Source organism: Tenrec ecaudatus, chromosome 9 (genome assembly GCF_050624435.1).
Source record: "Tenrec ecaudatus isolate mTenEca1 chromosome 9, mTenEca1.hap1, whole genome shotgun sequence".
NCBI classification, from domain to species: domain Eukaryota; kingdom Metazoa; phylum Chordata; class Mammalia; order Afrosoricida; family Tenrecidae; genus Tenrec; species Tenrec ecaudatus.
In genome coordinates, this window is record NC_134538.1 from 147,155,837 (window position 1) to 147,170,354 (window position 14,518).

Below are 14,518 nucleotides of genomic sequence, written 5' to 3' on the forward strand. Positions count from 1 at the left end.
AGGGCAATCAATATAGCAAACTGTTTATAGATGTTAAATACAAGAATGGGTTTGTGGGTGCTCATGAGCAATGCATAAGACAACAGGAACTTCTGCTAATAATAAAAAGTTTTTATTACTGAGGAGACGAATCCTTTTATGTCCAATATCCTTTACCAGCCCCTCCCCTCAGGCGATCCATGGGAGGGGCAGTGAGGCAGGCCGGGCCCACCAGTGTGTGGGAGGTGGTAGGCAGGACAAAGCAGCAGCGACTTGCCTGGGTAGGCGGTGTTATATTCTCCCATCCCGTCTCCCTTCTACTGTAGTCCTCTTCTCTCATTCCAGGGCTACAGTGGTGGGGAGCCAGGCAAGAGCAGGGCTTTGGGGCCACCAAGCCTGGCAGCAGGGACAGGGGCAGGAAGAGCAAGGATGGCAAAGCCGAACAGGGTCCAGTGAACTCAGCTCTGGGGGCAAGCAGCCTGCAAGAGGAAAGAGAAGCTAAGCTGGGGCATGATTCCCCCCAACCTTCCTCAACATCACTAGCAGAAGAGAGGCCAAGACATTGATCCCCTCCCCTGAATAGATATAGCTGAATCCCACTTCTGTTCTGCTTTGGCTAGCAGGGGTGCTACAGGCTCCGGAGGTACAGTGTCCTCAACTTTGGCAGCCATGCAAGGAGCAAGTAGAGCTCACTTCAAGTTCCCAACTGGAAATCCAAGCCTGCCAGTGAGTCAAAGATCAGCCAGCCCCCCCTCCCCCCCAAACCCTGAAAAATGAAAGCCTGGCCTGGATTCTCACCCCAACAGGACTCAAGCCAGGCTTGGGGTGGGCTGCCACTCAAACACTTGTCTGGTGTTGTCCCCCAGTACACTTGACAGCAGGAGGGACCCAACGGTTCTGGGGCATGGAAGGCTGCCGCAGGCACTCTGCCAGGAAGCTGCTAGAAAAATCAAGGGGGACGTCAGCTGTTAGTCGTGCCTTCTGACTGGCAGGATGTGGCCCGGGACTGCCCACAACCCAGTCTGTATCCTGAAAAACTCCAGAGCAGATTATGGGGCTGGCTCTTTCTGGAAGTGTGCCCTGTGAGTTCCTTAGAGAGCTGGGGGATCCCAGCTCAGACCTTCAGGAGGAGCAGGAGGGGTAGTGAGTTCACAAAGGTCTGCCCCTCCCAAGTACCTGTACCATGTTGGCTCCTGGGGAGGCACCTGGTTCCGACAGACCCTGCGAACTACCTAGAAGGAGAGAGTGAAACCACTGAGAGAGAGAGGATGAGGCAGGTAAGGAAGGGTGATGGAGAGTCAGAGAAGGCAGGGGCAGGGTCTAGGAACGGCAGCATCTTCTTGCAGGGGTGGGGAGAGATGAAGGGGCAACCTCTAGAAAGGAAGAACTAAATCAGGACCGGTGCAACCCACAAGGACAGGGATTGTGTGTGTTCAGCAGCTACTGCAGCACCTGGCACATGGAGGTGCCAAGTAAAAACTTGAAGATTGTGGATGGGAGGATGGAGGGATGATGGATGGAGGGATGATGGATGGAGGGATGGAGGGATGATGAATGGATGATGGACAGGTGAGATTCCCACAGCCTTCACTGATCTCAGCTGATGGGCGGAGGGATAAAGGTACAGAGAAATCACCTGGCAGCTGTGTTTCCCACTTGAGTTTCTCTTGCCGGCGCCATTTGGCTCTTCGGTTAGAAAACCAGACCTGCAGGAGGGCAGGGACAATATTCTCAGCTGTCTGCCACCTGCTGCCCTCACCATGGGTTCCTAGCCTGAAGCCAGAGCACAGAGCCTTCCCAGACTTTCCCTGGTGTCTTCCCTCCCTTCTTGGGTCTTTGCTCTCTACCCTGTCCCTCAACTCAAAAGCTTGGGGTGGAGGAAAGAGGAGGACCATTAGCAGAAGAGGGAACTCGGGGGCCAGGCCTCTGATTTCTGTTTCCACATTCTTGCCCCCCTTCACGGGAACCCAAAGCCCTGCCCAGCCAGGACTCTCTCTCCTTGGGAGGTTGTAGACTCTGTCCCAAAGCTCACTCACCCTCACTGTGTCCTCCGGGAGGGAGGTGGCAGCAGCCAGCTTTCCACGGGCCACTGAATCAGGATACTGCCCACGCTGGAACTCTGTGCAGGAATGAATTAGGCTTACAAATGGAGGGCATGGGGGGGAAGAAGGTCTCCCCTCAGGCCCGCCCATCCTCCACATCGGCCCTTAACCGCTCCTGCCACAGGTGAGATTACCATAGCCTCCACCGATCTCAATCTCTGCCCCCATGCCGTGCCCTAGGACCACTGCCTCCATCCATCCCTCACACCTCAGGCCTCTGACACCCTGCCTGCCCTGCCCCCGCACCTTTTTCCAGCGCCTCTGCTTGGCCTGGAGAGAAGATAGTCCGATTCCGGTGGCCGGTCCCTGGGTGGGGACCCCGGGGAGTCTCAAAGCCACAGTGAGGAGTGGGAGGAGCTGGCGCCAAAACAACTGCAAAGGACCACACTGGCCTGTGATGCTTTGCAGTGATGCTTCTGCTAGTTACAGAGCTCCCGGCCCTGGGAGGAAGCGCAGCAGTGGGAGCCGGCATGGCTGAGACAGAGGGGAGCCTCTGGGGAGATGGCGGCAGGAGCCCTCAGTGGGGTGCATGCTCAGTGATGAGGTGGGGTGTATACTTCGTGCTCTGGGGGACCAACTAGCTGGGTGGCCCAACCCCACAGTTGCTAAATGAAGCTCTGAGCAGCTGTGCATGAGACCGAGAAGGACATGGAAGGTGGAGCGCTGACCCTGGTCTTAGGAACTTCCGGTTTAGGGACCCTGGATTCTGTTCTAGGCTCTGCAATCAGGACGTGGTAACCTTGGGTCAACCCCTTCACTTTTCTGAACCTCCGTTGAATAGGAGGCCCAGCGAGGCCCTCCTTTCAGGTTGTTGTGGACATGATGCCAGGGAGAACTAAAAAGGACGTGAGACCAGGAAAACCAATCTGATAGAGGTGGGTAGAACCCTTAGATGCCTGGAACTGAACTCGCCCTGTCTCCACTTTCAGCCAAACTATAGACAGGCCTAGAAGGTGAACACCACCAGGGAGGTAAGCCTGCCTTAGAACAACCAACCCTGTGCGATTTAAGAAAGGGTGGGGGTGATGGGGGACAGCGCTTGTCCAGGGATAAAGATCACAGGGCAGGAAGGGAGAGGACAGCAGGACCGACGGAAACCCTGGAAGGAAGGGGGGGGGAGCGTGTGCAGCTTGTGGGAATTGAAACCAGGGTCACGGAGCTAAAAGCGTGGGCATGGAAGCTGTTTGCTCTGTGAACGGCCGTCCGTCACAATAACCACCATGCAAAGTGCCTGTAAGTCTACAGTGCGGCAGGTTTATTTACCCGGGTTATCCCAGGGGCACCGCTAAGACCCACCTGGCGGCTGGAGCTGTGTCCAGGGCAGCCCCTGGTCCTCCTGTAGTGCCCGAAGGACTCGGTTGATGGAGGAGACCTGAGGGCGTTGGGTGTTGAGAGGGTGGGTGGTGCATCAGTCAGGGTGCATCCTGAGAAGACCCCACCCCCTGCATCCTCTCCCCGCCCCCCTACGCATCTCTCCTAAGGGCAGCCTCCTCTCTCCCCTGGGGCTTCCTCCTCCTTATCTCTCATCTCTACAGATACCCAAGAAACTTCTGGACCAAAAGAGAGCCCAGGAGTGAGCCCTGACTTTTCCCCTGAAGCACCCTCATTGGAATCCCACTCCCGCCCCCCCAAGCAATAAGAAGTCCATTCCCACGCATGGCGATCTCATGCCCTGCAGATCAGAGCTCCTCCCCGGGTTGTCTCATCTCTGATCACTCATGCAAGCAGACCATCCTTCCTCGCTTCCGTGGCACAGCCGGGTAGATTTAAACTGCCAACCTTTAGGTTAGCAGTCAAGTACCCACTGCGTGTACCACCCAGGGGCCTTGCTCTTCCCAGTGAGCGCAGCTGCCAGTCCCAGTGGGGAGGGGGCACTTACACTGGGAGTCTTGTCCTGGGGGCAAAGCCCTTCAGCACACAGCTGGCGCTGGATCTCCCAGGCAAAGAGGGTCGGGCACTCACCCTTCAGCTGGGCGATTCGAGCCACCACAGGGGGTGTGGCCAGACGAGGCTTGCTGCCCCCAATACCCTTGGCCTCCAAGGCACCTGTGTGATAATATCGCCTGAGGATCTTGCTCACACAGCCATTAGATACCTGGTCAGGTGAGAAACAGGAACAGGTGAGGTAGATGGGTAGAAAGAAGTGAGTGCTTCTGGGACAGAAAGGGACTACCAGGCAAAGCGAGAATAAGTGGAGCAGGCCCCACAGACTTGGGAGTCCAGCCTCACCCTTGGGTGCCTGCAGCTCCCCATCCCAACATCCAAGAGGATCTTCTAGGAAGGCCCCTAGAGCCTGGAACAGCCCTAGGTTTTTGCTTTAAAGGGGGCCCTATCTTCTGGTCGGCTTGTCCTCCTCCCTGGGGGAAGATCCTGGCACACTACCTTAAGGCTCCGGGAGATGTCACAGGGCCGCATCCCACTGATGGCTAGCCTCACAATCTGCTGGCGGGTGTCCAGGGGCAGGGGACGGCCATTCACAAAGAGCCCCCCTAGCTGATTCACACTGCTGATCCCTGGGCAGAAGAAGGAGGTGTCTATACCACATTGCCCCACCCCCCACCCAGTGGTGGCGTAGAGGGTCCCCCCTGGGAGAAGTCGACTCAGGTTCACCCAGCCTGACTTCCCACCATTCAGAAATCCCTCCCCCAGTAGCTTTCTCCCCTTCTCCCCTCCCACCTCCTGGAACCACACAATGTACCATTTCCTTTGGGAGTTGGTGCAGGGGTGCTGGCCTTCCTGATCTAAGGGGGAGAGCAGGACACAGCAGCAAGGGATGAGTGGAACCACAGCTCCAAGAGCACTGGCCCAGAGCAGACGCAGATGGAACCATGGAAAAGAAGGCGCCCCCCATTGTTGGCAGTTGTCATTGCAGCTGCTACTGTTGTCACCGTGATTGGGATGGTTCTGACTCATGACGACCCCATGTATGCCGGGTAGAACCATTCCTTGGGATTTTCAAGGCTATAGAGCAGTGGTTCTCAACCTTCCGAATGCCGCGACCCTTTCATACAGTTCCTCATGCTGTGGTGCCCTCCCAACCTTAACATTATTTTTGTTGCTATTTTATCACTGTCATTTTGCTACTGTGATGTATCAGGAGACCCCTGTGAAAGAGTCGTTTGGCCCCCAGGTTGAGAACCGCTGCTATAGAGTATTCAGCAGATCAGTACACCTGCTTTCCAAGGCCTCTTTCGGTGTGTTCCATCTGCTGACCTTGCCGTTACAAGGGGAGTTCTATATAAAACGAACATGCCCACCCCGACCTCTCCTCACGTCATCATCACCCCATCTCCTGTCGTCTGAAAGAGGAGAAAGCACAATCACTGAAGACAAAGCGGGTGCCTAGCAAATGTGGTGAAGAAAACTGATGGTGCCCGGCTGTCAAAAGATACAGCATCTGGGGGCTTAAAGGCCTGAAGGGAAACAAGCAACCATCTAGCTGAGAAGTAACAAAGTCCACATGGAGGAAGCACACCAGCCTGTGTGACCATGAGGTGTCAAAGGGATCAGGCATCAAAGAACAAAAAATCAAATCATTGTGAATGAGGGGGAGTGCAGGATGGAGACACAAAGCCCATCTGTAGGCAACTGATCATCCCCTTACAGAAGCACAAGGAAGAGATGAGCCAGACAGGGTGCAGTGTAGCACTGATGAAACACACAACTCTCCTCTAGTTCTTTGATGCTTCCCCCCGCCCCACTATCATGACCCCGATTCTACTTAACAAATCTGGCTGGACCAGAGCATGTGCACAGGTACAGATAACATCAGGAAACACAGGGAATCCAGGATAAATAAACCCCTCAGGACCAGTAATGAGAGTATCGATACCAGGAGGGGAAGGTGCAGGGAGAAAAGGGGAACCGATCACAATGATCTACATATAACCCCCTCCCTGGGGGATGGACAACAGAAAAGTGGACGAAGGGAGACATCAGTCAATGTAAGACATGAAAAAAGATGTATAAATTATCAAGGATTCGTGAGGGAAGGAAGGTCGGGGAGGGAAGGGGAGAAATGAGGAGCTGATAGCAAGGGCTCAAGTACAAAGAAAATGTTTAGAAAATGAAGATGGTAACAAATGTACAAATGTGCTGGATACAATGGACGCATGTATATGTGGTGAGAAGAGCTGTGTGAGCCACAATGATTTTAAAACATTATTTGATAAAATACAAAGAGGGAAAAGAATTTGAGAGATGAACTCACCCCTCCTTCAAAACTCTTCTCTCCTACTCCCCCCTTCTCCTCCAAGACTTCTGAAGAAGAGCCAAGGTAGATGCTCTTCCTGCTCTTCTTACCTGTCCCTGCTTCATCCCACGGCTCCCAAGCTGCTTACCATCCTGCTGCATGTTCCAGGTGGACTTGCTTCCCCCAAGAGCGAGCGATACCGGGGAGAACTTCGAAAGGGCGTTCCTTGTAGCAGTTCCTTCTCCGGCCTTGTAAATGAACCTGCAACGGTAGGCGGTTGAGTGACGCCTCTGACTTGGAATGGTCTTGAGTGTTGTGTTGTGATAGGGTGTCGGGGCTCTACAATTTGCTAGGTGCTCATCAAAGTGAAGAACATTAGACTTCACTGAAACACCATGGGCCTTCTGAGGGCTAGGTCATTCTGGGTGTCCAGATAAAGGGCTGCAAAGGCTCTCACCACTCGTCTAGGACAAGAGGTCAGGGAGGTGTGGAGGGAATGGTGCTTGCTTCCCCCTTTCCAAGTGAACAACCCCTGTCTCTGACCCTGCATAGACCTTCTTCTCAGCCTTGCCTGGCATTCTGGGACCAGGGCTCGTGGCTCCTAAGCTCAGACTCACCAGGGGCAAAAGCCAAAAGCAGCCAGTGACTGAAGCTCAAGTTATCCAGGTTGGAGGCTGGAGACCCCAAGTTTAAGTGATGGCTTCACTATCAGGCAGTTCCTGGGGTAGATGCTCCAAACCAACAGGCAAAACATTCCCTCTAAGGCACTCAAGATGCTCAGCTCTAGCTCAGGCTTTGGGGATGTTTCCCCACACTGGAAGTAGAGATGAGCAGGGTCCAAAGGCACATCTCTTGGTACCATCTAACCTGCGAGGGGGCTGGTTCCTACTCTAAAGAGTTCTGGCTCTCCCAGCAAGGATGTAGTTCCAGAGACCACCTCCCTGAGATCAGAGGCTCAGCCACTCAATAAGCACTTATTGAAGGAAAGGCTTGAGAGGCAGGCGAGAGCTGCCTACCGGCAACACAAGCCACCCTAGCCAAACACCATCTGAGCAGCAAGACACCCGGTCACAGGCCACCTTGTCTTTCTTGCTTTTTAAAAGTGATGAATGGGACTCTAAGCAGCTTCCTTTCATGACTGGACCCCCAGCCAGGCTGGTGGGTCACCCCAGGGAGCTGCGGGTTCATAGATCTTTCCTGTAATAACTATGGGGTCTTGGCTCAGGTAACTCACCTGCATGTCTTCAGTGAACATGATATCGATCACGAGTGCGCTGCTGGGGATTCGGGAGAGGAGTACAAAGGAAAGGGACAAGTCTTTGCTCTCCAAGAGATGACCCCTCTGGCGGCTGGGGTGAGGAGACCAGCAGGGTGAAACAATAGACGCACAGACTATGAAAACCAGAACCTGGCTTTTTCGCTCTGTGGCAAAATGCACCTCACCTCCCTCCTCTATGGGCAGGGAGAGTCACGGTCCCCTTCAAGTACTCATCTTTCCAGAATCTTGGGGAGCAAGGCAGGGTTTGTTTTTTAAAGAAACAACTAAGGCACAGATCGAATTGGAGTTCCCACAATTATGTGCCAAACAGGGAAGTCGAGGAGTCAGTTCCTCACCAGAAGCCAACATTTCAGATTTCAAATCCGGGGCTCTAGCCCTGCCCCTACCCCTGTCTCTACTCCAGCTCCAACCCCTACCCCTGCCTTATCCTAACCCTGCTTCATGTTTGGGTATTTGCCACCAAAGCAATGGAGAGAGAAGAGTCCAGCTGAGGCCACACAGGGTTAACCAAGGTAAGGGGAGGAGCACAGACTATCAGCCTGACCCTCGAGTCCTTGTCCACCTGGGTGTTGAGGACCAAACCTAAACCAACATCCTCTCCAGACCCCAAATCACAAGCAGGAACCCCAGTCCCGGTTGCCACCACGGGCATGTGAGCTTGCCTGGTATATGAGCAAAAATCCCAAAGGGTGGCAGTGGGGAAGGGGTACTCACAGGAGGGAAAGAGGGATGGGGGTGGAGAGGCAGGAGGCCAGATAGCAGCACAGGATCCAGGAGAGAAACTGGGCTTGGCCACACAAAGGGGACAAAGACAAGGGGACAGCATGGGAGACAGAGCAGACAATGCAGGTGAGCTACCTGTGTGGAGGCAGCCAGGCAGGCGCTCCAGTGGCAGACTCTCAGGGGCTCTGGCCGGGCTCCTGAACACCCTTGGGACCACCAGGGGTGGTGGTCTGGTTCTGGTGATAGCCTCCACGCTCTGATCCGGCTCCTGCCCTGCCAGGGGGTCCAGAGCTACAGAGAGCTTGTGCTCAGGAGCAGAGGGCAGCCTTCTGGGAGCAGCTAGTGATGTCACAAGCCATGAAGAGAGGAGAGAGGAGGAGGGGAGAGCATGGGGTTGGCTGACACTGGCCCTGAGGCAGGACAAGCCACAGCCAATGCCCCCTGTGTCCTTCCATGACCAGTCCTCAGAATTCACTCTGAACCCACCTACCACCCTGAAGCTGGTCCAGAACCACTCACAGGAAAGTCCCCAGACCCATAGTTCTCCCCCTCTTCAGAATGAGCCCTCCAAGCTGGGAGTAAAATAGGGCACAAAAGTGGTGTCCAGACCCCCAGACCCAGACTCCAACTGGGATCTGGGGTCAACTCTGGGCCAGGTATGCACTGCTATAAGTAATCGATGACTATATAGACAGACATAACTGATGCCTAAGGTGTCCCCTGAAACTCTGGGTGGATGAGACTCTGTGGATAGGAGTGAGCACCTAGCACCAGCTCTGCCCAGAGGGCGTCCCCCACGGTTTTCCAGTGGGCTCTTTATGGAGGTGATGCTGAGGATGAATTCTCTCCTGGCAATAGGGGGATCCTGGACTCTGTAGTGCTGACCATGGTGGTGGTGGTGGTGGTGGGATGTAGTGCTGAGATGCGTGTGGGAGATTTAAGGAGTTAAGGAGAGCCCTGCGTCCTACTCGGAGTCCTGGTGGTGTAGCGGTTCACACACTAGACTGCTAACCACAAGGTCAGCAGTTTGATACCACCAGTCACTCTGCGGGAGAAAGATGAGGTTTTCGACTTCTGTAAGGATTTACCGTCTTGGAGACCCACAGAGGCAGTTCTGCCCTGTCCTTTAGGGTGACTGTGAGTCCCAGCTGACTGGATGGCAGTGAGTGTTATGGTCGTGGTGGTGGTGGTGGTGGTGGTTTGGTTTGGGGTTTCGGTCTTAGTGTGCTCTATGGTCTACTTTAACTTCTTCCATCACTGGGTACTGCCATGTCCAAGGATTTTAAAGATGGGTGTTTTTCGTCGCTGAGTCAATAGCCACACTTCTGTTGCCACAAAGGACATCGCTGATTGTCTGGTTCGCTGTTTGGAGGTTCTTGAGAGAGTGGGAGACACCAGGAGTCGGGTCGGTGGTTCCCACAAGGAGGCGGGGAAGGCAATGGCACCGCACCTGGAAACTGTGTTGTCGACACCATCTTAGGCATGTTCCTTGTGGGTGTAAAGGAACGGGCACAGGGAGCCCCCTGGATCTATGCCCAATTCCACACCTCAGATTCATTGAAGCCCTTAACAAAATCAGGCTGGAAGCCAGAAGAGTTTGGAACCATAAGACTCAAGCCAGAAGTCCCAGGGGGCGGGACAAGAAAAGAGTTCATTGAGACATGCTTTAGTGTGGGAGGAAGGGTGTTTGTTGTGCATGGGGCTTGTACTTAAAGCTGGGACTCTCGCTCTCAAAAGTAGATCCACTTTGGTGTCAAGAAGTGGTCTTGCTCCTACACATGTCCCCTACACATAGCCCCTCCTGTCCCAGCCTCTCCCAGCATCCTGTGCTCAGGCTCAGGAGCAAGGCTGCAGCAGGAGGTTTCAGCAGGGTGGCAGAGGAGCCCCCCACGGTTTGCAGAGCCCATCCAGCTCCAGGCAGTTGGGCACTACCAGTCACCCAGCCCAGCCTCGCCAAGGAGAAAGTCCCCAGGAAGGCATGGGCTGTCCTAGAAGCTTGTTCTTGGTCCCTTTCCCTGCCTCTCCTTTCCTCTGGAACTGCCCCTGTGTCAGGGGCGCAAGGCTCCAAGCCCTGACCCACAGTTCCTCCTGGGAGACAGCTGCGTGAGGGTGGGGACAGGAGTGGAGGGGGGAAAGTTACAAGCCCTGGCAGATGGTGGTGGCAGCGGATTTCCCCCATAAACCACCCCCTCCCCCCTGCCTTTACAGCGAGCTCTGAGTCTGAACAAACAGAGGCTTTCGACCCAAAGGTGATGGGGGTAGAAAAGCGAGGGAAGGGCACTGGCAGGGGGGCCTAGCCAGCCACTCAGCCCTCTGCCCAGCGCGCAGACTGTTTGAGAAGCAAATATCTACCTTGACTGTCCGACTCTCTCCACCGCCCCCACCGGGTTCAGGGCTAATTGTCCCTCATTAGCTGGGCCCAGGCCCTAGGCTGTCGCCAGCCCCCGCCATCTGCTCACAATTATACATTAACTCAGAGGTCTTGCCACCCGCCAACCAGACTGTGCGCCCCTTTCAGGGTCTGGCCTTTGCCATGCCAGTCTGTTCCTCGCCCTGGCGTAGAGCCCTGGCCTCTGGATTCTACTGCCCTGGGGGGTCGCTGGCACAAAGCCTCTTGGCTGTGGGAGAAGGTCTGTCCTCCCGAGAGGCGGCTGGCGTCCCCCTGCCCTTCCCGCGGGGCCGGGAGGCCAGCCAAGCCCGTGCGTAAAGCGGGAGCGGGCAGGGCGCAGTCCGCGCAGGGGAGCGGTGGACTTGGGGCCGACGCCTCGGGCTCTCCGCACCCGCAGGCAGAGGGGAAACAGTTTCAACCTGTTCCCACTTGCCCCTCCAGGCTCCTTGGGGTGGGCAGGGGACTTCTGCCCGCGACTTCCCTCCCTCCGGAGAGCACCATCTCGCCAGCCCTCCGCTTGCGGGAGCGCACCGCGACACCTCTCCAAAGCTGCTCCCTGGAAGTGCGCGCCTCCCCGTTGACAGTCTCAGCTGTTCCTCCGCTCTAAAACCAGGAGGTCTGAATAATCTCGAAATTAGGGTATGCATCCTAGTGGAGGCACCCCCACCCCAGCTTCAAACAATCATCCCAGCGCAGACCCCCTTGTAACACCCCAGCGTTGGGGCGCGCTGGGCTCCTGAGTTAGAAGCGCTGGCGACCCGGCTCCTTCCCTCGGAGCGCTCCAGGCCTCCCTGCCTCGTCTTTGTTCATGAAGGGCCTCAAAGCCAAAGCCCACTGACCCCCTCTTTTTAAAATGTTCTTAAAAATAATAATGAGAGTCTAACCTCTGGGTTCAATCCTGACTCCTGCTTCTCTCAACACTAGAAGGGGGGAAATGGGGGTTAGTCTGCACCGCATCACACAACAACTCTCAGATCTGGGAGAGGTCCAGGCGGCTGGGGTCAAAGGCCCTTGGGGAGGCCGGAGGGCAGCCCCGCAGTGCTGTGAATTCAGGGCTGGCGGAGCAGGACCCAGCCCAGGGACACCGGTTTCATTCTGGGTATCCCCTCGACTGCAGGGAAGCACGGGGCCGGCTGAGAGTTTCCTTAGAAGCCACCCACAGACTGCCTCCTTGGACCTGGCTCTGGTTCCCCAGACCCAACCTGAAAACCCTCCATCTAGCCCTCAGGAGCTGGCAGCTCCCCTCTCCCCCAAACTACCTGCCTCCCCCCCCCCCCCCAGGCTTGACTGCAGTGGGGAACCTAGAGAGACAACCACGTTGTTGTTGTTGTTGTTGTTATGGGTGTTAGTTTTAATTAACTTAAAGATTTTTTAAAGCAGTTTTAGATTTACAGAGAAATTGAAAAGAACAGAGACCTCCCATATAGACTATAGCCACTTTGCCCTATTATTAACATCTTACATTTAATATGATACATTTCTTACAATTCTTGGACCACTATTGACACATTATCATGAATACAGCCCGTGCTTCATTCTGATTCCCTCGTTATTCTATAACACCCGCTTTCTGTTCCAGGCCTTCCAACCAGGGTCTCTTAATACCGTACATTCAGTCCCCATGGCTCCGTAAATTCCACTGAACTGATATAGTTTTCTCAGTCTGGTTTTTGATGAGCTAGATATCTTGGAGGTGTCCTGGTCAAATATTTTGTAGCACACCCTTCAAGTGGGATTTGTCTCCTGTTTTCTCAGCAATAGACTGGGATGATGGGTTCTGGGAAGGAAGACGGTCACCAAGTACCATTTTCATCAGATGAAGTTGAAACTCACTCTCAAACTCCCTGCCATCCAGTAGATGGGCCCCAACTCATAGGGACCCTCTAAGATAGGGTAGAGCTGGGCCCAGGGGGGTTCCGAGACTGTAACTCTTTACTTCCAGGGCTCTCTATATGAAGTCAAGGGGACGTAGTATCAACATGACTTATTGGTGTTGATGTTGACCTTGATTATCTGGCTAAGATGGTGTTTATCCACTGTGAGTTACTTTTTCCCTTCTTCCATGCTGTACTCTGCTGAAGGAAATCAGTGAGCTCAAATCACTTCAAGAGTCGGGGGTGCAGTTCCACCTCCTGAAGGGTGTTTGCAGAAGATTCACACTGAAAGCCGGACTACATTTTTGAATCTCCATTTAGATTCAGCCTCCACGAAATTCTTCCTGAGCATTAACTGACCTTGGGGAGAAGGGCAAGGCTTTCTACTCCCACAAAGAGTTAGAGTCTCAGAAACCCACAGGGCAGTTCCACCGCTAAGAGTTCCTATCAACTTGGTGTCTGTGAGTAGGCATTATCTGACCTTGTGGGTAGCTTTGCCCTCAGGCAGTTGGTGGTGGAAAGTGGATTGCTACCACTCCCCTAGCCAGCTTAAGGAGGGGCTTCCTAGGCCTTGGAGACTTGGAATTTAAAGTGCCAGAGTCTTCGTAAAGGAAGGACTGCTAATCACAAGGTCAGTGGTTTGAAACCACCAATTACTTCTCGGGAGAAAGATGAGGCTTTTGGCTCCTGTAAAGATTTAAAGACGACTGCAATACCCACAGCGGCAGTTCCACTCTGACCTACACAGCTGTTATGGACGAGAATCAACTCGATGGTAGCGACTGTGAGTTTTGAGAGTCCACATAGTCACTGGGGCCCTGAACCAATCTCTTCAGCTCTTCTACCTGCAAGAGGGCACGTGTATGTATCCCAAACATGGTTCCTTGCCTGCTTCTGTGGTTCCGTCTGCATCTATGATGAATTGATCTGCCACCAAGCATGATGTTGTTCTCCATATTTTATTTAAGATTTCTGTGAGTCTTCAGACACCCTTAGAGTCTCATGCTCAGGGTCTTTCTCAGCCAGACGATATGTCTTTGTTGTGGTTTTGTCTTTTTCCTGGTTAGGACTGCAGGTCTCTATAAATTATATTAGAATTTAGGGTCTTTTTTTCCTCCTCTCAGGAGCCCTGGGGGCATTGTGGTTACAAGCAGTTGGAAACCACCAGTTGCTCCCCAGGAGAAACAGGCTTTCTACACCCCTAAGAGTGAGTCTCAGACCCCACAGGGGCAGTTCCCCCCACCGTATACGAGGCGATGAGTCAGTTACGACTCCATGGCAGTGAGTTTGGCTTGGTTATATATGTGGGGTAAAAGGGTTTTATCAGATTTGTGTTTTGCAAATATTTTCTTCCAAATTGTGTGACGTGTCTTTTCATTCTCTAAACTGTGTCTTTAAAAAAGAAGATTTTCGTTTTCTTTTGACAATTTTATTGACACATAATTCATGTATCATACAATTCAATGTTTTTTGTCTGTTTTGCGTCTCTGGTGGGCACAAACCACAATTCAATGGTTGAAACATATTAACAGGAGCTGTGCAGACATTGTTCATGCTCATGGAGTCCAGATTATCAATTTATTCCCTGATGGATCATGCTTTTGGTGTTGAACTTAAAATTTCAATCAGGTCATCTGGATTTTCTTTTATGTCTTCTCACAGAAGTCTTATAGTTTTGATTTTACATTTTGGTCTATTATCCATCTGGGATTAATTTTTGTGAAAGATGCAAGATTTGTGTCTAGGTTCTTTTTTTTTTTTTTTTTGCACCAAATTGTTTCAGCACCATTTGTTGAAAAGACAGCAGAATTGAAGCTTTATAGTAAGTCTTGACATCAGCTAGTGTGAATCCTCTCACTTTATTCTTCTTTAGGATTGTGCTGGATACTCTGTTTTTCACATCTCTGTAGACATTTTACAGTCAGATTGTAGATATCTGTAAAGATAACTTGCTGGGATTTTTATTTGGCTGCGTGGAAT

At 53.1% G+C, this 14,518-nt stretch overlaps 1 protein-coding gene across 1 annotated transcript; it reads right to left on the reverse strand.

The window, feature by feature from the left end:
• Nucleotides 1-326: 326 nt before the first annotated feature.
• PAX4 (paired box 4) lies at nucleotides 327-6,434 on the reverse strand. The gene is given in 11 exon segments (XM_075557387.1): nucleotides 327-386; nucleotides 388-458; nucleotides 778-919; nucleotides 1,156-1,211; nucleotides 1,616-1,685; nucleotides 2,016-2,098; nucleotides 2,328-2,453; nucleotides 3,378-3,453; nucleotides 3,961-4,176; nucleotides 4,464-4,594; nucleotides 6,422-6,434. Coding segments are annotated over 11 exon segments (1,044 nt in total).
• Nucleotides 6,435-14,518: the final 8,084 nt, after the last annotated feature.